Source organism: Pseudophryne corroboree, chromosome 6, assembly GCF_028390025.1.
Source record: "Pseudophryne corroboree isolate aPseCor3 chromosome 6, aPseCor3.hap2, whole genome shotgun sequence".
NCBI classification, from domain to species: Eukaryota; Metazoa; Chordata; class Amphibia; order Anura; family Myobatrachidae; genus Pseudophryne; species Pseudophryne corroboree.
Window position 1 is genome coordinate 811,234,183 of NC_086449.1, and position 25,646 is coordinate 811,259,828.

Consider the following 25,646-nt stretch of genomic DNA (forward strand, 5'->3'; position numbering starts at 1 on the left):
TCGGCAGCACAAAACCTCCTCTCTCCCCACCCCTCCCCTGTGTGACATTCAGTGGCCGGGAGGGAGACAAAGTGGGCGGAGCTAGATGGTAGTAAGGGGCGGGGCTAGACGGGACCGTGCTGCAGCAGGAGGATGAGCTGCTACAGCTTCGGCCAGCCAGACTTCATTAGGTAAGTGTCTGGAAAGAGAGTGTGTGTGTGTGTGTGTGTGTGTGTGTGTGTGTGTGTGTGTATATACAGTGTCTGTGTATACTGTATATATGTGTGACTGTGTATGTGTGCAATGTATGTACAGTATGTATGTGTGTGCGTTTGTATATATGTGTCTGTTGTGTGTGTGTGTGTGTGTGTATGTGTGACTGCTGCATAATGTGTGTAAGTGGTACTGGTACAGGGGGGGCGTTACGTGTGTAAGCGTCACTGGTACAGGGGGCGTTACGTGTGTAAGTGGCACTGGTACAGGGGGGCATTACGTGTGTAAGCGACACTGGTACAGGGGGGCGTTACGTGTGTAAGCGGTACTGGTAGAGGAGGCGTTACGTGTGTAAGCGTCACTGGTACAGGAGGCGTTACGTGTCTAAGCGGCACTGGTACAGAGGGCGTTACGTGTCTAAGCGTCAATGCTACAGGGGGTGTTACTTGTGTAAGCGTCACTGGTTCAGGGGGTGTTACATGTGTAAGCGTCACTGGTTCAGGGGGCGTTACATGTGTAAGCGTCTCTGGTACAGGGGGTATTATGTGCGCTGTGCCTTTGTAAAGTATGCGAGGGTGCAAATTTATAGTTTGCAGGGGGGCGCCGAACACCCTAGCACCGGCCCTGACTGCACACCCACTGCACTGCACAGCACTGTCACCTTTTACATTGATTCAGCGTCTATACATTACCCTCCGCGATATCAGCCTCTCTATCCGCTACATTAACCATCTCGGGGCTTCCAGGCCGGCAGGCCAGGTGCTGTGTTGCTGAGTCAGGGCCTCTGGGGATCTGGGCGCGGCTGTGGTGGGGAGGCACTTCTGTGACATCACGCGCAGAGCAGGCTCCGTCGCTCAGAGAGTATGTGGCGCAGGGAGGCCTATGAAAGGCTTCCGCTGCGCCGCTTTCATACACATGTATGCCGGTGGCCGCAGCAGCTTTTGTTCCACCTGCGGCGCGGCTAGGGAGTGGGGATTGTTGATGTCGGAGGGGGCAAGTGGACTGGCAGCAAGACATTGGTGGTCATTCCGAATTGATCGCTCGCTAGCAGTTTTTAGCAGCCATTCAAAAGCTATGCCGCCGTCCACTGGGAGTGTATTTTAGCTTAGCAGAAGTGCAAACGAAGGAATTGGAGAGCGGGTACAAAAATATGTTGTGCAGTTGCAGAGTAGCTTCAGCCCTACTCGGCACTTGCGATCACTTCAGACCATTCAGTTCCTGATTTGACGTCATGAACACGCCCTGCGTTCGGCCAGCCACGCCTGCGTTTTTCCGAACACTCCCTGAAAATGGTCAGTTGACACCCAGAAACGCCCTTTTCCTGTCAATCACTGTACGGCTGCCTGTGCGACTGAAAAGCATCGCTAGACCCTGTGTAAAACGACATCGTTCGTTGTAATAGTACGCCGCACGTGCACATTGCGCTGCATACGCATGCGCAGAAGTGCCTAGCTGCACAGTGAACGAATGCAGCTAGTGATCAACTTGGAATGACCCCCATAGGACGCTGCAGTAAAGCATACCTCCCAACTGTCCCGATTTTCGCGGGACAGTCCCGTTTTTTGGGGACTGTCCCGCTGTCCCACCCGCGGGCCGCAGTGTCCCGCGGTGGGGGGGGGGGGGGGGGGGCAGTTGGGAGTCTCTGTCACCCGCTGCCCTGCTTAGCAGAGCAGCGGTGAATAGACGCTGTGCGCATGCGCACAGCGTCTATTCAGTGCAGACAGAGGGAGAGGAGGCATGCCAGCGGCTCACAGAGCGCTGGGCATGCCCCCTCAGTGATGAAAACGGGGGCGTGACTCGCGATCGCGGGTCCTCCCGCGAAACCACGCCCCCTTTTTGCAGGCCACGCCCCCTTTTCGGGAGTGTCCCGCTTCCCCGAGGAAGAAAGTTGGGAGGTATGGTAAAGGATTGTTTTTCCCCCTATCTACAGCGCAGAGACTTGCTGCAGATGCAGTGGCATACCCTCCAGCTGCACCTTTTTGGCAGGTACAGTCCCTTTTTTTATGGTCTGTACCGTTTTTTGACTCTCCAAGCTTCCATTGAAAGTATAGGAAAGGGGGCGTGGCCACGCGGCTGTACCCGTGGCCACGCCCCCTGTTCGAATTTGCATCAATGTTTATGTGTAAATTGTTGGAGGGTGTGTTGCTGCAGATGCAGGGGGACTATTTTGGGGTGTGGACCTGGAGCTGCAGCTCCATCAGTCCCATTGCTAATCCTGCTCTGTGAAAACACAGCAGCCAAAGGGCAGAGCCTCCCATTGGATGTAACCTGTGTGGGAGGGCGTTTCTCGCCCAATCAGCTGTGGACTGGGTGTGATAGACCTGCCACTAACCCAATGAGAGCTCCTAGCCACGCCCAGCATTAGAGACCCAGGCACAGAATCAGAGGGCTATTATATAGGAGATTATGACAGGGGAGGCACTGCCTCCCCTGACTGCACGTCCCTGGTGTGCTGTTTGGAGGTATGGGTGTTGGGGTGTGCTGTTTGGAGGTATGGGTGTTGGAAGCTGTGCTGTTTGGAGGTATGGGTGTTGGGAGGTGTGCTGTTTGGAGGTATGGGTGTTGGGAGGTGTGCTGTTTGGAGGTATGGGTGTTGGGAGGTATGGGTGATAGGAGGTGTGCTATTTGGAGGTATGGGTGTTGGGAAGTGTGCTGTTTGGAGGTATGGGTGCTGGAAAGTATGTTGTTTGGCGTTATGGGTGTTGGGAGGTACGGATGTTGGTAGGTATGCTGTTTGGAGGTATGGGTGTTGGGAGGTGTGCTGTTTGGAGGTATGGGTGTTGGGAAGTGTGCTGTTTGGAGGTATGGGTGGTGTGCTGTTTGGCGGTATGGGTGTTGGGGGGGGTGCTATGTGCAGGTATGGGTGTTGGGAGGTGTGCTGTTTGGAGGTATGGGTGTTGGGAGGTGTGCTGTTTGGAGGTATAGGAGGTGTGCTGTTTGGAGGTATGGGAGGTGTGCTGTTTGGAGGTATGGGTGTTGAGAGGTGTGCTGTTTGGAGATAAGGGTGTTGGGAAGTGTGCTGTTTGGAGGTATGTGTGGTGTGCTGTTTGGCGGTATGGGTGTTGGGAGGTGTGCTGTTTTGAGGTATGGGTGTTGGGAGGTGTGCTGTTTGGAGGTATGGGTGTTGGGAGGTGTGCTGTTTGGAGGTATGGTTGTTGGGAGGTGTGCTGTTTGGAGGTATGGGTTTTGAGAGGTGTGCTGTTTGGACGTATGGGTGGTGTGCTATTTGGAGGTAAGGGAGTTGGGAAGTGTTTTGTTTGGAGGTATGGGTGGTGTTCTGTTTGGCGGTATCTCTGTTGGGAGGTGTTCTGTTTGGAGGTATGGGTGTTGAGAGGTGTGCTGTTTGGCGGTATTGGTGGTGTGCTGTTTGGAGGTAAGGGTGTTTGGAAGTGTGCTGTTTGGAGGTATGGGTGGTGTGCTGTTTGGCTTTATCTCTGTTGGGGGGTGTGCTGTTTGGAGGTATGGGTGTTGAGAGGTGTGCTGTTTGGAGATATGGGTGTTGGGAGGTACTGTACGCTGTTTGGACGTATGGGTGTTGGGAGGTGTGCTGTTTGGTGGTATGGGTGTTGGGAGGTGTGCTGTCTGGAGGTATAGTCGTTGGGAGGTATGGGTGTTGGAAGGTGTGCTGTTTGGAGGTATGGGTGTTGGGAGGTGTGCTATTTGGAGGTATGGGTGTTAGGAGGTGTGCTGTTTGGAGTTATGGGTGTTGGGAGGTGTGCTGTTTGGAGGTATGGATGTTGGGAGGTATGGGTGTTGGGAGGTGTGCTGTTTGGAGGTATGGTCGTTGGGAGGTGTGCTGTTTGGAGGTATGGGTGCTGGAAAGTATGTTTGGCGTTATGGGTGTTGGGAGGTACAGATGTTGATAGGTATGCTGTTTGGATGTATGGGTGTTGGGAGGTTTGCTGTTTGGAGGTATGGGTATTGGTAGGTATGCTGTTTGAAGGTATGGGTGTTGGGAGGTGTGCTGTCTGGAGGTATAGTCGTTGAGAGGTATGGGTGTTGGGAGGGATGGGTGTTGGAAGGTGTGCTGTTTGGACGTATGGGTGTTGGGGGGGTGCTGTTTGGAGGTATGGGTGTTGGGAGGTGTGTTGTCTGGAGGTATGGGTGTTGGGAAGTATGGGTGTTGGGAGGTGTGCTGTTTGGAGGTATGGGTGTTGGGGTGTGCTGTTTGGAGGTATGGGTGTTCGGACCTGTGCTGTTTGGAGGTATGGGTTTTGAGAAGTGTGCTGTTTGGAGGTATGGGTGTTGGGAAGTGCTGTTTGGAGGTATGGGTTTTGAGAAGTGTGCTGTTTGGAGGTATGGGTGTTGGGAAGTGCTGTTTGGAGGTATGGTCATTGGTAGGTATGGATGTTGGGAGGTATAGGTGTTGGTTGGTATGCTGTTTGTAGGTATGAGTATTGGTAGGTATGCTGTTTGTAGGTATGGGTGTTGGGAGGTGTGCTGTGTGGAGGTATGGTTGTTGGGAGGTGTACTGTTTGGAGGTATGGGTGCTGGAAAGTATGTTGTTTGGCGTTATGGGTGTTGGGAGGTATGGGTGTTGGTAGGTATGCTGTTTGGAGGTATGGGTGTTGGGAGGTGTGCTGTTTGGAGGTATGGGTGTTGGGAAGTGTGCTGTTTGGAGGTTGCGTGGTGTGCTGTTTGGCGGTATGGGTGTTGGGAAGTGTGCTGTTTGCAGTTATGGGTGTTGGTGGTTGTGCTGTTTGGAGGCATGGGTGTTGGGAGGTGTGCTGTTTGGAGGTATGGGTGTTGGGAGGTGTGCTGTTTGGAGGTATGGGTTGTGTGCTGTTTGGCGGTATGGGTGTTGGGAGGTGTGCTGTTTGGAGGTATGGGTGTTGGGAGGTGTGCTATTTGGAGGTATGGGTGTTGAGAGGTGTGCTGTTTGGACGTATGGGTGGGGTGCTATTTGGAGGTAAGGGTGTTTGGAAGTGTGCTGTTTGGAGGTATGGGTGGTGTGCTGTTTGGCGGTATCTCTGTTGGGAGGTGTGCTGTTTGGACGTTTGGGTGTTGGGAGGTACTGTATGCTGTTTGGAGGTATGGGTGTTGGGAAGTGTGCTGTTTGGAGGTATGGTCGTTGGGAGGTATGGATGTTGGGAGGTATGGGTGTTGGTTGGTATGCTGTTTGTTGGTATGAGTATTGGTAGGTATGCTGTTTGTAGGTATGGGTGTTGGTAGGTGTGCTGTTTGGAGGTATCGGTGTTGGGAGGTATGGGTGTTAGGAGGTGTGCTGTTAGGAGGTATGGCTGTTGGGAGGTGTGCTGTTTGGAGGTATGGTCGTTGGGAGGTGTGCTGTTTGGAGGTATGGGTGCTGGAAAGTATGTTGTTTGGAGTTATGGGTGTTGGGAGGTACGGGTGTTGGTAGGTATGGGTGCTGGGAGGTAAGGGTGTTGAGAAGTGTGCTGTCTGGAGGTATGGGTGGTGTGCTGTTTGGCGGTATCTCTGTTGGGAGGTGTGCTGTTTGGAGGTATGGGTGTTGAGAGGTGTGCTGTTTGGAGGTATGGGTGGTGTGCTATTTGGAGAGAAGGGTGTTTGGAAGTGTGCTGTTTGGAGGTATGGGTGGTGTGCTGTTTGGCGGTATCTCTGTTGGGAGGTGTGCTGTTTGGAGGTATGGGTGTTGAGAGTTGTGCTGTTTGGAGATATGGGTGTTGGGAGGTACTGTATGCTGTTTGTCGGTATGGGTGTTGGGAGGTGTGCTGTTTGGAGGTATGGTCGTTGGGAGGTATGGATGTTGGGAGGTATGGGTGTTGGTTGGTATGTTGTTTGTAGGTATGGGTATTGGTAGGTATGCTGTTTGTAGGTATGGGTGTTGGGAGGTGTGCTGTTTGGAGGTATGGGTGTTGGGAGGTATGGGTGTTAGGAGGTGTGCTATTTGGTGGTATGGGTGTTGGGAGGTATGGTCGTTGGGAGGTGTGCTGTTTGGAGGGAGGTATGGGTGCCGGTGCGTTATGGGTGTTGGGAGGTACGGGTGTTGGTAGGTATGCTGTTTGGAGGTATGGGTGTTGGGAGGTGTGCTGTTTGGAGGTATGGGTGTTGGGAGGTGTGCTGTTTGGAGGTATGGGTGTTGGGGGGGGGGTGCTGTTTGGGGGTATGGGTGTTGGGAGATGTGCTGTTTGGAGGTATGGGAGGTGTGCTGTTTGGAGGTATGGGTGTTGGGAGGTATGCTGTTTGGAGGTATGGGAGGTGTGCTGTTTGGAGGTATGGGTGTTGAGAGATGTGCTGTGTGGCGGTAAGGGTGTTGGGAAGTGTGCTGTTTGGAGGTATGGGTGGTGTGCTGTTTGGATGTATGAGTGTTGGGAGGTGTGCTGTTTGGAGGTATGGGTGTTGGGAGGTGTGCTGTTTGGAGGTATGGGTGTTGAGAGGTGTGCTGTGTGGATGTATGGGTGGTGTGCTATTTGGAGGTAAGGGTGTTGGGAAGTCTGCTGTTTGGAGGTATGGGTGGTGTGCTGTTTGGCTTTATATCTGTTGGGAGGTGTGCTGTTTGGAGGTATGGATGTTGAGAGGTGTGCTATTTGGAGGTATGGGTGGTGTGCTGTTTGGAGGTAAGGGTGTTTGGTAGTGTGCTGTATGGAGGTATGGGTGGTGTGCTGTTTGGCGGTATCTCTATTGGGAGGTGTGCTGTTTGGAGGTATGGGTGTTGAGAGGTGTGCTGTTTGGAGATATGGGTGTTGGGAGGTACTGTATGCTGTTTGGAGGTATGGGTGTTGGGAGGTGTGCTGTTTGGAGGTATGGGTGTTGGGAGGTGTGCTGTTTGGAGGTATGGGTATTGGGATGTACTGTATGCTGTTTGGAGGTATGGGTATTGGGAGGTATTGTATGCTATTTTGAGGTATGGGTGTTGGGAGGTGCTGTATGCTGTTTGGAGGTATGGGTATTGGAGGTATGGGTGTTTGGAGGTACTGTATGCTATTTGGAGGTATGGGTGTTTGGAGGTATGGGTATTAGGATGTATGGGTGTTTGGAAGTATGTTGTTTGGAGGTATGGGTGTTTGGAGGTACTTTATGCTGTTTGGAGGTATGGGTCTTGGGAGGTATGGGTGTTTGGAGGTACTGTATGCTGTTTGGGGGTATGGGTTTTGGGAGGTATGGGTGTTTGGAGGTGTGCTGTTTGGAGGTATGGGTGTTGGGAGGTATGGGTGTTTGGAGGTACTGTATGCTGTTTGGGGGTATGGGTTTTGGGAGGTATGGGTGTTTGGAGGTGTGCTGTTTGGAGGTATGGGTGTTTGGAGGTACTGTATGCTGTTTGGAGGTATGGGTATTGGGAGGTATGGGTGTTGTGTGGTATGCTGTGTGGAGGTATGGGTATTGGGAGGTATGGGTGTTTGGAGGTACTGTATGCTGTTTGGAGGTATGGGTATTGGGAGGTATGGGTGTTTGGAAGTATGTTGTTTGGAGGTATGGGTGTTTTGAGGTACTGTATGCTATTTGGAGGTATGGGTATTGGGAGGTATGGGTGTTGGGAGGTATGCTGTTTGGAGTTATGGGTGTTGGGAGGTACTGTATGCTGTTTGGAGGTATGGGTATTGGGAGGTATGGGTGTTGGGAGGTATGCTGTTTGTAGTTATAGGTGTTGGGAGGTACTGTATGCTGTTTGGAGGTATGGGTATTGGGAGGTATGGGTGTTTGGAGGTATGCTGTTTGGAGTTATGGGTGTTGGGAGGTATGGGTGTTGGGAGGTATGCTGTTTGGAGTTATGGGTGTTGGGAGGTATGCTGTTTGGAGGTATGGGTATTGGGAGGTATGGGTGTTGGGAGGTATGCTGTTTGGAGTTATGGGTGTTGGGAGGTATGGGTATTAGTGCAGATGCCATGTGGTGTAATATTGGTCAGGGAAGAGACCAGAATCTACTGTAGAAAGGACACCTGTATTTCTTCTTGATGGGAAAGAGGGAAAGAGTGCGCTTGGCGTTTCCCTGTAAATGAAGCGACTGTGTAAATATGGATTACAGCCAACTCCTCACCTGCAGCACATTGTACCTGAGTGAGGGGAGCAGGAGGAAGCGTCTGGCTTCTCATCATGGCCGTGCCGTCACCTTGCTGTCTGGCTTATACATAGATGTTTGTGTATGAGACCTGTGTGATTACACTATGCTCCTCTGCAATCTATCACTGCCAAGTACCATGACTTCAGAGGCACAAGGAAATCATTCTAATGTTTATCTGTCATTTCCTTCCTTCACAGGGCCAAGTATTTCAGAGGGAAGAAGGTGAACAAGGACTATGAGATTCGGGTGGAGCAAGTAAGTGTCACTAAAATAACAGAACAGAACAGCACAGGGACCGTAGTGAGGCCTGGGGAGGGGCACAAAGAGCAAAGGGCCCGCGCCCCGGTGAAGAGCTGGTCGCAAACTGGGCATAATGTAATCTATAATAAATTGCATATAAAATAAAAATGTATTTACACTCATATGCTGAGGCGTGCACATTGCAGGATGCATGCAGTTTGGCACCAGCAGCAGATGAGGACAGTCTATTCCAAGCATGCCACACATTGTCCCTCATTCACAAGTGGTTGGAGGAGCTATGGCAGCTGTTTACACTAAAATGGCGGTGCAGCAGGGGGCGTCGCGCCTCCTGCTGAATTACTGATCCGAACTGCGTCCTAGGACATAGAATCATCTCCGACACCATCGCCCGGCTGCGTGACCCCTGGGGTCGTGTAAGCCGGCAGCTGTAGGAGGTACCAAGAGACCAGGAAATCTCCGTCCTCCTGTGACGCACTTCCATTTGGAGAAACAGAGGCCGTCGCCGCCCCCTCCCTGCCCCCAAACAGCTTCAGACTGTCAATCGCTGACCGTATGATGCCAAGCTGCGCCCATCGTCTACGGATGGTAGGAAGTTGGTAGATGCAGACTAAATGGGCCAAGTGGTTCTTATCTGCAATCATATTCTATGCCACCACAACACCCATCTATGCACTTTATGGCAGCGTGCAGCAGAGTCTGTAGGGCAGGTCATGTAGGAGTGAAGTCCCCCCCCCCCCCCTCCCCAATAGTCTCCCGGGCATTAGGGGAGAGCAGCAAAGCATGACAAACCTTCCTTGCAAGCAAAAGCGCTCCGATCACTCATCTAACGTTATTCTGTCTGCTCGCAGAGCCGCTTCTCACAGCAGTCTGAAAACAATAAATAAAATGCTTTTCTCTATCGTCCTAGTGGATGCTGGGGTTCCTGAAAGGACCATGGGGAATAGCGGCTCCGCAGGAGACAGGGCACAAAAAGTAAAGCTTTTCCAGATCAGGTGGTGTGCACTGGCTCCTCCCCCCATGACCCTCCTCCAGACTCCAGTTAGATTTTTGTGCCCGGCCGAGAAGGGTGCAATCTAGGTGGCTCTCCTAAAGAGCTGCTTAGAAAAAGTTTAGCTAGGTTTTTTATTTTACAGTGATTCCTGCTGGCAACAGGATCACTGCAGCGAGGGACTGAGGGGAGAAGGAGTCAACTCACCTGCGTGCAGGATGGATTGGCTTCTTGGCTACTGGACATCAAGCTCCAGAGGGACGATCACAGGTACAGCCTGGATGGTCACCGGAGCCGCGCCGCCGGCCCCCTTGCAGATGCTGAAGTCAGAAGAGGTCCAGAATCGGCGGCTGAAGACTCCTGCAGTCTTCTAAAGGTAGCGCACAGCACTGCAGCTGTGCGCCATTTTCCTCTCAGCACACTTCACACGCGGTCACTGAGGGTGCAGGGCGCTGGGGGGGGGCGCCCTGGGAGGCAAATGTAACCTATATAAAGGCTAAAAATACCTCACATATAGCCCCTAGAGGCTATATGGAGATATTTAACCCCTGCCTGATTTCTCTAAATAGCGGGAGACGAGCCCGCCAGAAAAGGGGCGGGGCCTATCTCCTCAGCACACGGCGCCATTTCCTCTCACAGCTCCGCTGGTCAGGACGGCTCCCAAGTCTCTCCCCTGCACTGCACTACAGAAACAGGGTAAAACAGAGAGGGGGGGGCAAATTTATGGCGATATTTTGATATAACAAAGCAGCTATAAGGGAGCACTTATTATAAGGCTATCCCTGATATATATATAGCGCTTTTGGTGTGTGCTGGCAAACTCTCCCTCTGTCTCCCCAAAGGGCTAGTGGGTCCTGTCTTCGTTAGGAGCATTCCCTGTGTGTCTGCTGTGTGTCGGTACGTGTGTGTCGACATGTATGAGGACGATATTGGTGTGGAGGCGGAGCAATTGCCAAATATGAGGATGTCACCCCCTAGGGAGTCGACACCAGAATGGATGCCTTTATTTATGGAACTACGGGATAGTGTCAACACGCTAAAGCAGTCGTTTGACGACATGAGGCGGCCGGACAATCAATTAGTGCCTGTCCAGGCGACTCAAACACCGTCAGGGGCTGTGAAACGCCCTTTGCCTCAGTCGGTCGACACAGACCCAGACACAGGCACTGACTCCAGTGGTGACGGTGACGAATCAACCGTATTTTCCAGTAGGGCCACACGTTATATGATTTTGGCAATGAAGGAGGCGTTACATTTAGCTGATACTACAGGTACCACTAAACAGGGTATTATGTGGGGTGTGAAAAAACTACCTATAGTTTTTCCTGAATCAGAAGAATTAAATGACGTGTGTAATGAAGCGTGGGTTGCCCCTGATAAAAAGCTGATAATTTCAAAGAAATTATTGGCATTATACCCTTTCCCGCCAGAGGTTAGGGAGCGCTGGGAAACACCTCCTAGGGTGGACAAGGCGCTAACACGCTTATCTAAACAAGTGGCGTTACCCTCTCCTGAGACGGCCGCACTTAAAGATCCATCAGATAGGAGGATGGAAAATATCCAAAAAAGTATATACACACATGCAGGTGTTATACTACGACCAGCTGTAGCGACTGCCTGGATGTGCAGTGCTGGGGTAGTTTGGTCAGAGTCCCTGATTGAAAATATTGATACCCTGGACAGGGACAATATTTTACTGTCGTTAGAACAAATAAAGGATGCATTTCTTTATATGCGTGATGCACAGAGGGATATCTGCACACTGGCATCACGGGTAAGTGCTATGTCCATTTCGGCCAGAAGAGCTTTATGGACGCGACAGTGGACAGGCGATGCGGATTCAAAACGGCATATGGAAGTTTTGCCGTATAAAGGGGAGGAGTTATTTGGAGTCGGTCTATCAGATTTGGTGGCCACGGCTACAGCCGGGAAATCCACCTTTCTACCTCAAGTCACTCCCCAACATAAAAAGGCACCGACTTTTCAACCGCAGCCCTTTCGTTCCTTTAAAAATAAGAGAGCAAAGGGCTATTCATATCTGCCACGAGGCAGAGGTCGAGGGAAGAGACAGCAACACGCAGCTCCTTCCCAGGAACAGAAGCCTTCCCCGGCTTCTACAAAAGCCTCAGCATGACGCTGGGGCTTCTCAAGCGGACTCGGGGACGGTGGGTGGTCGTCTCAAAAATTACAGCGCGCAGTGGGCTCACTCGCAGGTAGATCCCTGGATCCTGCAGATAATATCTCAGGGGTACAGGTTGGAATTAGAGACAGATCCACCTCGCCGTTTCCTGAAGTCTGCTTTACCAACGTCCCCCTCCGAAAGGGAGACGGTTTTGGAAGCCATTCACAAGCTGTACTCTCAGCAGGTGATAGTCAAGGTACCTCTTCTACAACAAGGGAAGGGGTATTATTCCACTCTTTTTGTGGTACCGAAGCCGGATGGCTCGGTAAGGCCTATTCTAAATCTGAAGTCCTTGAACCTGTACATAAAGAAGTTCAAGTTCAAGATGGAGTCACTCAGAGCAGTGATAGCGAACCTGGAAGAGGGGGACTTTATGGTATCCTTGGACATCAAGGATGCGTATCTCCACGTTCCAATTTACCCCTCACACCAGGGGTACCTCAGGTTCGTTGTACAAAACTGTCACTATCAGTTTCAGACGCTGCCGTTCGGATTGTCCACGGCACCTTGGATCTTTACAAAGGTAATGGCCGAGATGATGATTCTTCTTCGAAGAAAAGGCATATTAATTATCCCATACTTGGACGATCTCCTAATAAGGGCAAGGTCCAGAGAACAGCTAGAGATGGGATTAGCACTGTCTCAAGAAGTGCTAAAACAGCACGGGTGGATTCTGAATATTCCAAAATCCCAGTTAATGCCGACAACTCGGCTGCTGTTCCTAGGGATGATTCTGGACACGGTTCAGAAAAAGGTTTTTCTCCCGGAGGAAAAAGCCAAGGAGTTATCCGAGCTTGTCAGGAACCTCCTAAAACCAGGAAAGGTGTCTGTACATCAATGCACAAGAGTCCTGGGAAAAATGGTGGCTTCTTACGAAGCAATTCCATTCGGCAGATTCCACGCAAGAATTTTCCAAAGGGATCTGTTGGACAAATGGTCAGGGTCGCATCTTCAGATGCACCTACGGATAACCCTGTCTCCAAGGACAAGGGTGTCTCTTCTGTGGTGGTTGCAGAGTCCTCATCTATTGGAGGGCCGCAGATTCGGCATACAGGATTGGATCCTGGTGACCACGGACGCCAGCCTGAGAGGCTGGGGAGCAGTCACACAAGGAAGAAACTTCCAGGGAGTATGGACGAGTCTGGAAACGTCTCTTCACATAAACATTCTGGAACTAAGAGCAATATACAATGCTCTAAGCCAGGCAGAACCTCTGCTTCAGGGAAAACCGGTGTTGATCCAGTCGGACAACATCACGGCAGTCGCCCATGTGAACAGACAGGGCGGCACAAGAAGCAGGAGTGCAATGGCAGAAGCTGCAAGGATTCTTCGCTGGGCAGAGAATCATGTGATAGCACTGTCAGCAGTGTTCATCCCGGGAGTGGACAACTGGGAAGCAGACTTCCTCAGCAGACACGATCTTCACCCGGGAGAGTGGGGACTTCATCCAGAAGTCTTCCACATGCTGGTAACCCGTTGGGAAAGACCAATGGTGGACATGATGGCGTCTCGCCTCAACAAAAAACTGGACAGGTATTGCGCCAGGTCAAGAGATCCGCAGGCAATAGCTGTGGACGCGCTGGTAACGCCTTGGGTGTACCAGTCGGTGTATGTGTTTCCTCCTCTGCCTCTCATACCAAAAGTATTGAGAATTATACGGCAAAGAGGCGTAAGAACGATACTAGTGGTTCCGGATTGGCCAAGAAGGACTTGGTACCCGGAACTTCAAGAGATGATCACGGAAGATCCGTGGCCTCTACCTCTAAGGAGGGACTTGCTTCAGCAGGGTCCCTGTCTGTTTCAAGACTTACCGCGGCTGCGTTTGACGGCATGGCGGTTGAACGCCGGATCCTAAAGGAAAAAGGCATGCCGGAAGAAGTCATTCCTACTTTGATTAAAGCAAGGAAGGAAGTAACCGTGCAACATTATCACCGAATTTGGCGAAAATATGTTGCGTGGTGCGAAGATCGGAGTGCTCCGACGGAGGAATTTCAACTGGGTCGATTCCTACATTTCCTGCAATCAGGATTGTCTATGGGTCTCAAATTGGGATCTATTAAGGTTCAAATTTCGGCCCTGTCGATTTTCTTTCAAAAAGAATTGGCTTCAGTCCCTGAAGTCCAGACCTTTGTTAAGGGAGTGCTGCATATACAGCCTCCTGTGGTGCCTCCAGTGGCACCGTGGGATCTCAATGTGGTTTTGGACTTTCTAAAATCTCATTGGTTTGAACCACTAAAAAAGGTGGATTTGAAATATCTCACTTGGAAAGTGACCATGCTTCTAGCCCTGGCTTCTGCCAGGAGAGTATCAGAATTGGCAGCTTTATCTTACAAAAGCCCATATCTGATTTTCCATTCGGACAGGGCAGAACTGCGGACTCGTCCGCATTTTCTCCCTAAGGTGGTGTCAGCATTTCATCTGAACCAGCCTATTGTAGTGCCTGCGGCTACAAGTGACTTGGAGGACTCCAAGTTACTGGACGTTGTCAGAGCATTAAAAATATATATTGCAAGGACAGCTGGAGTCAGAAAATATGACTCGTTGTTTATATTGTATGCACCCAACAAGATGGGTGCTCCTGCGTCTAAGCAGACGATTGCTCGTTGGATCTGTAGCACAATCCAACTTGCACATTCTGTGGCAGGCCTGCCACAGCCTAAATCTGTAAAGGCCCGCTCCACAAGGAAGGTGGGCTCATCTTGGGCGGCTGCCCGAGGGGTCTCGGCATTACAACTTTGCCGAGCAGCTACGTGGTCAGGGGAGAACACGTTTGTAAAATTTTACAAATTTGATACTCTGGCTAAGGAGGACCTGGAGTTCTCTCATTCGGTGCTGCAGAGTCATCCGCACTCTCCCGCCCGTTTGGGAGCTTTGGTATAATCCCCATGGTCCTTTCAGGAACCCCAGCATCCACTAGGACGATAGAGAAAATAAGATTTTACTTACCGATAAATCTATTTCTCGGAGTCCGTAGTGGATGCTGGGCGCCCATCCCAAGTGCGGATTTTCTGCAAAAATTGTACATAGTTATTGTTAACTAATTCGGGTTATTGTTGAAGGAAGCCATCTTTCAGAGGCTCCGCTGTTATCATACTGTTAACTGGGTTTAGATCACAGGTTGTACGGTGTGATTGGTGTGGCTGGTATGAGTCTTACCCGGGATTCAAAATCCTCCCTTATTGTGTACGCTCGTCCGGGCACAGTACCTAACTGGAGTCTGGAGGAGGGTCATGGGGGGAGGAGCCAGTGCACACCACCTGATCTGGAAAAGCTTTACTTTTTGTGCCCTGTCTCCTGCGGAGCCGCTATTCCCCATGGTCCTTTCAGGAACCCCAGCATCCACTACGGACTCCGAGAAATAGATTTATCGGTAAGTAAAATCTTATTTTTAACCTTTGTGTCCTAGCGCCAACAATCGTCACTGCTCCGGGCGAACTCGCAATGCTGTGCCAATGTCCCCTGCCAATTCTAGACTCGCTTAGGATATGCTGCATGCCAGCAACGTGCTCGGGGTACAGAGGCTGGTCTTGGCACCCTGATCCCAGCACAGTTTTCAGCTTGTTTGCTGGAGAAATGATTAGGGTCTGTAGCCCCCTCGCTATCTTCTCTATGCCATCTTCCCATCTCTCACCGCTATACCCCCCTACCCCCCACTTCCACCCCGCTGCCCCTCCGTCCTGATCAGATTAATATTCTCCACATCTGATTTCAGAACAAACCCTCTATTCATGGCACTCTAATGCAGACAGAATAAAGATAGACGGGGACGGAGGGAAGAGAGTGGGAGAGAAAGGACGATTTGGGGAAAGACGACGAAGACCAGTTACACTTATAAAGGAAGACGCTGTGCAGAAAACAGAGAGAAAGTGATAAAGGAGACAGATATTGAGTATGGGTTGAGTTTGAGTCAACGTGATTTCTACAATCTGCCCCAAAATTGTGACTTTGCCATTTAGATTATTTTTTTGAAATTGTTAGTGTGTTTGGTCACAAAGAACACGCGGGCGAATGTTATATATAATACAGTCCCTTAATAACACACAAAGGATTCTGAGTTAGAACCTTCATCCATGTAGGAGAGTGCCCCAGCTTCTGACAGGACACCTCCAGCTTGCTCACTTGGGGGGGAAGTCATTTCAGACCCGGCCGCTATTGCGGTCCGCATCGCAGTTTGATGAAATCTGCAAATTGCGCATGCGCAGTGGCCACATTGCGGCTGCGCGGGCATACACGTTGCGGTCGCATCCCTGCTTAACAGCGGCGGGCGTTTTCAGGGGTGGCGATGCGGCATTGGGGAGGGGGGGGGGGGGCGGTAGCATTAAAAATTTTAACAGGAATGTTAGGGACAAACATAACAATGTATTTTCCTTCATGGTTAATATCTGAAGCATTAGGGGGCTTAATAATAGTTCAAACCACCAACATGCTCCAAGGGGCAAATTCAGATACACTTGAGCTGCCACCGGCAACTTGAGTCGCATTTGCGCGCCAATAGGGCAGGCTGGTTCTGCTCGCACCAAGTCAACCTGTGACACATATCTAGCATATTACTGTATCCCTCCCCTTGATCCTTTGGCTTTAATATATCATAATAGGCTACATATTTGTGTCTATATTATGGTGCACATTCTATAGATTCTTCACATTCAATCTTAAGCGCTCGTAAATCACTGTAAAGCCTTCAAAACAAACACGCCACGCACACTGCCTTTTACAGGAAAATCTGTTATCCAGAACGTAATATCTGACAATGCTTGTAATAACATAATAACAGTTTTATTCACAGCTAAGATTTTGCAGTGATGCCATTTTCTTGGTTTAGCTCTTTATTAATCATAACACGGAGGAATTTCAGTCTGCACAAAGGTAACAGTGATGCCTCCCGGTTATAAGAAAGTGTTTAGAGGTTTGCTCCAAGGGGGAAATTCACTAAAAGATTGATTTTAGATCGATTTAAAATCGATCAAAAAGAAAATAATCAGTTAACATCGACAGGGTGTTTCAGGGATAAAATTCCATACGGCGGCTACAGCTGCGATTGTGCAAGTTGAGGGTGCATAAAATTATTCAAAAAACCCAGTCATGTTCCAAAATGTATTGGAAATTCTTCCCAGAAGAACGGAGGCTGTTATAGCCACAATGGAGAGCCCAATTCCACATTACGGAGCATTGTTTTGTAATGAGACATTCCACAGGCGCAGGTGGGTGTGATGTTCGGGTGTCCACGCAGTTTTGGGCGAGTAGTGGCACCTATGCTGTCTGCAGAGTGCTCCTAAATATCTGCACATTGGGCCTAATTCAGACCTGATCGCAGCCCTGCAAAAAAAAAGGCACACAGACATGCGGGGAGACGCCCAGCACAGGGCTAATCCGCCCCGCATGTCAGGCCCCCCCCCGCAGAAATACAAAAGCATCGCTCAGCTGTCCGGGTCGCAGCAGCTGGGCGTGACATCACGCAGCCGCCGTGGGCCACCCCCGGCACGGTCCAACCACGATTGCGTTGGCCGGACCATGCCCCCTAAATGCCGCCATCCCGCCCCCTCCCGCCCAGCGAATACCTCTGCCTGTCAATCAGGCAGATGCGATCGCTAGGCTGCGACAGCCGTCGGCTGTCAGCCATGTGCCGGCGCACTGCAGCGCCGGCGCATGCGCACTTCAGACCTGATTGGCTGCTGTGCGAATTTGCACGGCACCGATCAGTTCTGAATTAGGCCCTTTGTGTATACCTCTTGCAGTGTAGGCCTGGGGCATGAAGGGCTCACCAGGGAATGCAGCGGTAGGGGCCCAAGCTTAAAGAGTGTGGCCAGCCACCACAGAGGGGGTGTGGCCAGCCACCAGAGAGTGGGGGTGTCCAGCCGCCACAGAGGGGGGGTGTCCAATCATTAGAGAGGACATGCAAAGGACAGGGCACCTTTATAAAGGAGGTGTGTCAGGCTCACTCATTTTGATTGGCTGGAGGGGTGATGGAGCCCTCGGACAATCTGGCCCACTGAGGTTTTCCCCTGTACACCAGTGGGCCAGTCTGCCCCTGCCTTCTTATTTTAGAATCCTGCATGCACTCATGGGATGATTTATAGGTTTAGCTTCACATTTTGGGCCAGATGTATTAACCTGGAGAAGGCATAAGGAAGTGACAAAGCAGTGATAAGCGCAAGGTGATAAATGCACCAGCCAATCAGCTCCAATATGCAAATTTAAAGTTAGGAGCTGACTGGCTGGTGCGTTATCACCTTGCGCTTATCACTGCTTTATGCCTTCTCCAGGTCAATACATCTGGCCCATTATTGTAAAAGAGGGACGTCATTATTATGTTAAAACAACACATCACTTTTTTCAATAAATATATTTTTTAAATGTATTTTGTTTTGTTTTTGTTTTGTTTTTTGCATTTGGCAAAAATGTAAGCACAATTTATAGAAAATGGTCAAACATGTATTTAATATACTCAAACAAAAGTGTAATAAAATCATTATACATATCACAGTGATTGGCAGAATGTACGTGTGACTGGCACCTTCCCCTCTCTCTGCCTGAGACACAACAGAGATGGAAGCTCATCTAGATATGGACGGAGCATAGTCCGCTTCCACCCCGCGCCTGTCTAATTTCACGCAGACCTGTCTAGTTTCTCTTCCCTTAAGGAAATTGTCTCCCTAATTTTGTCTTGGAAACTTGGCATAAAGTCCAGTAATAAAGTCTGCGGAGATGCAGTACATAGGAAGGAACAGAGGGGGGGGAGATAAGAGCCTCTCAGTTTGTCTTTGTTTGATCTATTTTAGAACCAGAGATGTCACATTGTGATTAGTTGCAAACAACAACTTTTTGTGCGGCTCGTTTTATATTCTCCTCTGCCACCAATGTAGTATATGCTGTGTACAGTATATTGGTGTAACGGGAGAGGCTGCTACGGGGTCCAGGGGTGAGAACGCCCCTAGGGAAGTGGAACGGGACTTGGCGGGGCGGTTTGTCATCGTAATGCTGCAATCGCAATGCTGCAAATCGCAACACTGGCCAGCAGAAGCCTGTACAGCCATGATGCAAGTTGCGTCACTTGCCACTTGGACTTCACAGAGGACAGGGCCATAAAATAGCCAAATATGATATGAAGATGGCGCAGCAACAGCTATTGGGAGCTAATATGCCCCACATGCGCAATCCTGCAGCGCACACCAGTGGTGTTACTCCCGGAGGCAACGGAAGCGTTAGCCGACGGGGAATCATTAATGGTTTCCACTCAGTGATGGATGTCGCTGCTGTAGGGAACTAACGAGCCAATCAGGGAAGAGAGCAGCACTTAGCAGGGGCAGAGCTAAGCACATATCCATTTCAAGAAAAGTAGTCGATGGTTTAACCATCGATGTTCTTAAAGTCTTATTGTACAGTAGGGATACAAAATTGGCCCATGTTCAGTAATGCTGTCCTGCAAACACAGCTTCCGTCAGAATGTCAACGTGGAGTCTCAACAGAGTCAGGAGACCGACGCCAGAACCTCGACAGCTAGCATCCTGAGCGGAAGTATAGCGGGCAGGTTAGGGTTAGGCCATTGGAGGGGGGGGAGGGGGGGCTGGAATGGGTTAGGCTGTGGTGGGGTGGGGTTATTTCAGAGTTGGGCCGCGGGGAGAGGGGGTTAGGCAGCACCAGTGGGAGGTACATTTTAGACACCAAGGGGGGGAGGGTTGCGGTTAGGCTGCAGGGAATTGGGGGTTAGGGTGAAGCGACACATGTGGGATGGTAGGGTTAAGCACTAAGGGGGGAGGTTAGGGTTAGGCTGCGGAAGGGAAGGGTTAGGGGGTAGGAGAGAGGGGATAACATACTTACCTCACCCCTGTCGAGAATTCAAACATCGATCCCGGCATCGGTATTGTGACCACCGGTATCCCGAACGGCGGTCAAACATACTGAACCCGTCTCATAACCCTGATACTTAAAATCATGGGAAAAGTGCAGTCTCAGCATGATTTAAGTACTAAAAATGGGCTTGAAACATTAGCCTACTGGTCTCTGGCAATCAGCTGACCAATTCGCTGCAAGTAGCGGCGGTGGATACGTAAGTCAGCATTGCTTTGTTGCGGGAACAGTTCCCCGCGATCCCTAACACTATTACCAGGCAGCAGCGACACTCACCACTTGCCATCCTGCCCAGTGTGCAGGCGTGACCTGACTTGACACATACGCACGGACACAGGGGATCAGATACAATTATAGTAAAATGAATGACGCTGTGTTGCTTCTATTGCAATAGACTCTTTTTGCGTCTTTGTTTTATAGTTTTATATCCAAACTACCACAAAAATTACTGCCCCCCACCCCACTTCTCCTTGGAAGAGCAATGGTGACTTTGGCTGTTGATGTGACAGGAAGGCCTCACTGTAACCAGCCTGAAGCAATGCTGGTGATTCTAGACCGTGGGAACTGAGCGGGAGATATAATTAGCACTGTAAACACGGTGCACATCCAGAGGAGTATGTCATCTCTAAACTCTGCTTGCCCTCCGTGTGTCTGGATGCGGTCGGCCTGTAGGATCCGTTCGCCGTAGGGTCTGCCACAAACAGATCTGTGGTAAATTTGCCTCTCAGCTGAGCGTAGGACGTCAAGAGGATATCCTAGTGCGAAGCCCGAGCTGTCTATAACAATACAATGAGGACATTAGGGTGTGGGAAAGGCCACAACACTATGGAGATTTATTACAATTTATTCACAAGAGTGCGTTGTGTCCCCATTGTCTTGCTGTTGCGTCACATTGGAACTCACCTAGAAGGCAGCTGGACTTTGCTAAACTTTATTGCTAAATAAATACAGAGCAATATCTAAAACGTTCACAACCCCAGCTCCATTTGCAGCAACCGGCCAGCGTCATATCACAACTTGTAGAACTTTATGAGATGTCGGCAAGAGAGGCAGGGCTATGATGACGCGTTTCACAGAGAATGGCATCATCACGTCACTGGAGGAAGGCAAAATTCTGGAGTTTGGCCTATATCTCCGGGGAGTCTGGGAGAGCTCCCTGGCATTTGTGAGTCTCACCAGCAGAATTTACCTCATGGACCTCGCCAAGTGAACCTCACGTAGCATGCCCACTCTCCATTTTTTTTAGGCACCTCCGTAAACTTAGGTTGTCTGGGTTTGTGAAGAGGAGGAAAGTTCACAAAAATGTAACCTCCAATCGCATAGCACGTTATTACCTCAGAATTCATAAAATATAAAAAAAATCCTCCTAAAATACTGCTCAGTTTAGCAATTATGCAACATCAGATTCTGTTTTTATCACAAGTGGCATTTGACGCTTTATATTACATTGGACAATATGGGCAGAAGCGCAATTGAAAAGTGACAGGAATCTTTATTAGACGCATCTGACCAGACCTAACTTCTGTCGGCAGCTACGGCCTGGGGCGAATTTCAAGTGCATTTTCTGTATCAGCTGTTAGGCCATTGATGTAGCTTCAGCCAACGGACAGCCCTGCTACCCGGCCGCAGTCTACAAGAGTCATGAAGGAGATAGCTTCTTAGTGAGCAAATGATAAATATAATATTCCAAATGACTGGAGCTGGGGCTTGATGACAACAAATATCATTAGTCAGGGAACGTAGGGTCCTTTCGAGTGATCAAGTATTTATCTGCCACGAAACATGTAATCGTTAAGAAAATATGACTGACCTATTCACCTCATATCTTGCTAAAATCTAAAGACTGCTCATTGGCTAATGATATATACACTAGCTGGGAATGTATTATGCAAGCCATACATCAGACAGGAGATTACCCGACGCCGATCCAATCCGCTGATCGGGGATCAAAAATGGCGGACATTGATGATTGGAGATCTGTTGGGGAATCAGGAACTGCATGTTAAAAATCCCCGACTCGCCCATACCAATAATTTTTTGGTCAGAATCGCCAAATCGATGATTTCCAGCATGTTGGATTTCCGCGCCCCCCCCCCCCCTTTCCCGTACCGGGCATGGGGAGAACGGGGGATCACCCCGATACTGCACTGATGTATGGGCCCCATTACCTCTATGCTACCAGACTGTTATTCCAAAACGTGAGCTCAAAATAAACTACGGAGGACAGTGGCGGAATCATCGTTCCAGAATATCTAAAATAAAATGAACTGCTGGCATAGCTTCCGTCTCTGTGCATAAAAGCCCATTCAGCAGACGGATCTGCATTCACAAGTAGGCTAATGGTCTGATTCAGAAGCAGACGGAAACCTCATAACGATGTTCACATAGTTGAGCGATTACTTACAACTGCGCCACCGACAAAAATTCAGGCATACAAATGTCACAAGCCCCATTGGTCAGGGCAGTTTTACCTATGACCTGTTACCTCTTCTGGACACGGGGGGTCATTCCGACCCGATCACTCGCTGCAGTTTGTCGCAGCGATCGGGTCGGAACTGCGCATGCGCCGGCGCCACAGTGGGGGGGGGCACAGCTACGATCAACTCGGAACGACCCCCACGAGCTGTAATCTTGCAACTGGACTGCAAGGGGTTTCATTACAACAGCCACGGAAACGATCTAAACGCTGTTGCCTTGTAATTGGTTTGATGGCCTCTTGGTGAATCGCTCTCAGACCCTGTTATCTGTGGGCGTATTCACCACGATGTTTAGACTTTAGCTTTGGGTCACCGGCAAAGTCCTTGGAGGGACAGCGAGGCCAATTTATACAAGGGAAGATCACAGCGGGAACTAGATTAGATTCATCTAAATTGTTTTCATAGCGATGGATTCCTGTAGCTGAACAAAACAACATTCTGCAGCTACAGTACGTTTCTGCTAAGTAAATACGCGGGTCTCTGCAGCGTGAGAGAATCTCGGTGCAAATTTGCTGAACAAGAGTTTTATCATTTATCAAAATGTTTTCGTGATGCACAGTGTATAGCTGATATGATAGGCTGGTGGGGTCTTCCCTTTAAAGGTCAGTGTGCAGGTGCGCCTCAATGCAGGAAGCACGTCTTATGTTTAACACTAATGTGATAGCAATTGCAATGTTTATAGGGGGTCATTCCGAGTTGATCGCTCGCTAGCAGTTTTTAGCAGCCGTGCAAACGCTATGCCGCCGCCCACTGGGAGTGTATCACAGAGCGGCTACAATTTTTTTTGGTGTAGTTTCAGAGTAGCTCAAAACCTACTCAGCGCTTGCGATCACTTCAGACTATTCAGTTCCGGATTTGACGTCACAAACCCGCCCAGCGTTCGGCCATCCACGCCTGCGTTTCCCCAGCCACGCCTGCGTTTTTCTCTGGCACGCCTGCGTTTTTCTCTGGCACGCCTGCATTTTTCCGCACACTCCCTGAAAACGGTCAGTTGCCACCCAGAAACGCCCACTTCATGTCAATCACTCTGCGGCAAACAGTGCGACTGAAATGCATCGCTAGATCCTGGACGAAACGACATCGTTCGTTGTGCCCTTACGTCACGCTTGCGCATTGCGCCGCATACGAATGCGCATAACTGACGTTTTTAAGCCTGATCGCAGCGCTACAAACAAATTCAGCTAGCGATCAACTCGGAATGACCTCCATAATTGTCAGTGACAAATTGGAACTTTGGCGTAGTCGGTCAAATTAATGAATGTTGCAACAATTGAAACTAACATCCCCTGTTTATACAGCACCCAATGGGGGTCATTCCGACCTGATCGCATGCTAGGTTTTTTCGCTGCGCTACGATCAGGTCTGAATTGCACGTGCGTATGCACCGCAATGCGCAGGCGCGTCGTACGGGTGCAAAGCGGATCGTTGCTGAGCGATGGATTTTACGAAGAATCCATTCGCACAGCCGCTCGGCTGCACTTGCGTTTGCACACTTGCAAACCAAACATAGGGGGTCATTCCGAGTTGATCGCTCGCTAGCTATTTTTTGCAGCGCTGCGATCAGATAGTCGCCGCCTATAGGGGATCGTATGTTCGCTTTGCAAGTGTGCGCACGCATGTGCAGCCGAGCAGTCCAAAAAAGTTTTGTGCAGTTTCTGAGTAGCTCAGAACTTACTCAGCCGCCGCGATCACTTCAGCCTGTTCTTGCCCGGAATTGACGTCAGACACCCGCCCTGCAAACTCTTGGACACGCCTGCGTTTTTCCAACCACTCCCAGAAAACGATCAGTTGCCACCCACAAATGCCTTCTTCCTGTCAATCTCCTTGCGATCGGCTGTGCGAATGGATTCTTCATACAAATGCATCACTGAGCGGCGATCCGCTTTGTGCCCGTGCAACGCACCTGCATATTGCGGTGCATACGCATGCGCAGTTCTGACCTGATCGCAGCGCAGCGGAAAAACCTAGCATACGATCAGGTAGGAATGACACCCATACACTACCCTATAGGCGGCGACTATCTGTTCGCTTGGCTGCAAAAAATAGCTAGCGAGCGATCAACTCGGAATGACCCCCAATGCTCATCAATTAGACCGCAAGGCATGGGCAGTTTGCTAAATATTGCTCAATCCGTCCACGTCCGGAATTCCCTGCAGAATCAGGCTCTGCAATAAGACCATTCTGTTTTGGTTATAAAATGCAACGTCTGTGACTTTGAGCTGATATGTTATATGTTTCCCTAACCTGGACCAGACGGCGTAATCAGCCGGTGACGCTGCAACACTTGTAACCCGAGAAGCCAAAGTGGAAAACTCTTGAGACACCTTCAGTGCGTTCGTGTCCTTTGATCAGGTTGTGTAGTTTAGGACGATTTTCCAGCCACAGGAATGGCGGCTGCGGCACCGTTTATAAATACAGATGAGTCTCAGCAGAAACTGCTGGAACAGGAAAAGAATAAAAAAATAGTTTGCTAAATTTAGCGGCCAACAGGAAGCGCTCCTACCTGGCTAATCCTGCGCCTTTCCTGTGGCCGCTGCTCAGCTGTAACAGGTCAAAGACAGATAACTTATTATTCAGCCCTGGATCCAATTTTCCTGACACAGCCTAACGTTGAATTTGCAATTCGTTAGCAAAACGATGCGGTCTAATTCAGGCTCGAGGAACCTGATGCTCGCCTTGTGGGACTGCAAGCCACAGCAGAGCCATTCTGGGACTTGTAGTCCCTGCAGTGTAACAATGAGTATTAAGGTGAAATAACAATCAAACATTAACTTTGTATTAAATAATAATTTAGCACATTAAAACATTACGGATGGACGGATGGGATTTCCTGCTGAGTAAATCTGGGTCTGTACCAGGGCTGGCGAATGCTTGGTGTAATATATACTGATAACCCCAAGTTTGTTCTATCAAATTTCACGCAACTATTGGGTGCAGCTGTCCCGTTGCAGCTTACGATGATATATTAGTTTTACTTCAGTGATATGTGGAATATCTCTCTCATATTAATGGGCTTGTTTGTGTGTAAGCTGTTTGCACTATTTTGTGCTACTTTCTAAACATAAATGTGTTGTGCAAAGGTCAACACAATTAGTTCATATCTACGAATTGTAAAAAAACACCAAAAAAAACAACTGATAAGAACTGCGTTCTACGTACATCCGCAACATCCTATTATTAACAGACTAAAATGTTCTTTGTGAACATTGGGGGTCATTCCGAGTTGATCGTAGCTGTGCTAAATTTAGCACAGCTACGATCATTCACACTGACATGCGGGGGGACGCCCAGCACAGGGCTAGTCCGCCCCGCTTGTTAGTGCCGGCCTCCGCCCCGCAGAAGTGCAAAGGCATTGCACAGCGGCGATGCCTTTGCACTTCAAGAGTAGCTCCCGACCAGCGCAGCTTTAGCGTGCTGGCCAGGAGCTACTCATCGCTCCCCGGCCCGCAGCGGCTGCGTGTGATGTCACGCAGCCGCTGCGGCCCGCCCTCCCGTTCGGTCCGGCCACGCCCGCATTGGCCGGACCGCTCCCATGAAACGGCGGCCAAATGCCGCCGTTCCGCCCTCTCCCACCCAGCGATCGCCTCTGCCTGTCAATCAGGCAGAGGCGATCGCATCCCTGCTTTGGCCTTTGGCCGTCTGGCATGCGCCGGTGCACTATGACGCCGGCGCATGTGCAGTAGGGACCCGTTCGCTCGGCTGCAACAAAAAGCAGCAGGC

The 25,646-nt window shown here is 50.0% G+C and overlaps 1 protein-coding gene across 3 annotated transcripts in view; it reads left to right on the top strand.

Annotated features, from left to right (window-relative positions):
• The window catches only part of SYN3 (synapsin III), a 346,396-nt gene that overhangs the window by 61,070 nt on the left and 259,680 nt on the right, over nucleotides 1-25,646 (top strand). For all 3 annotated transcript variants that reach the window (XM_063929040.1, XM_063929038.1, XM_063929039.1), the window contains exon 3: nucleotides 8,368-8,425. In XM_063929040.1, the coding sequence (XP_063785110.1) occupies nucleotides 8,368-8,425 (58 nt within the window). The remainder of the gene's footprint in view (nucleotides 1-8,367; nucleotides 8,426-25,646) is intronic.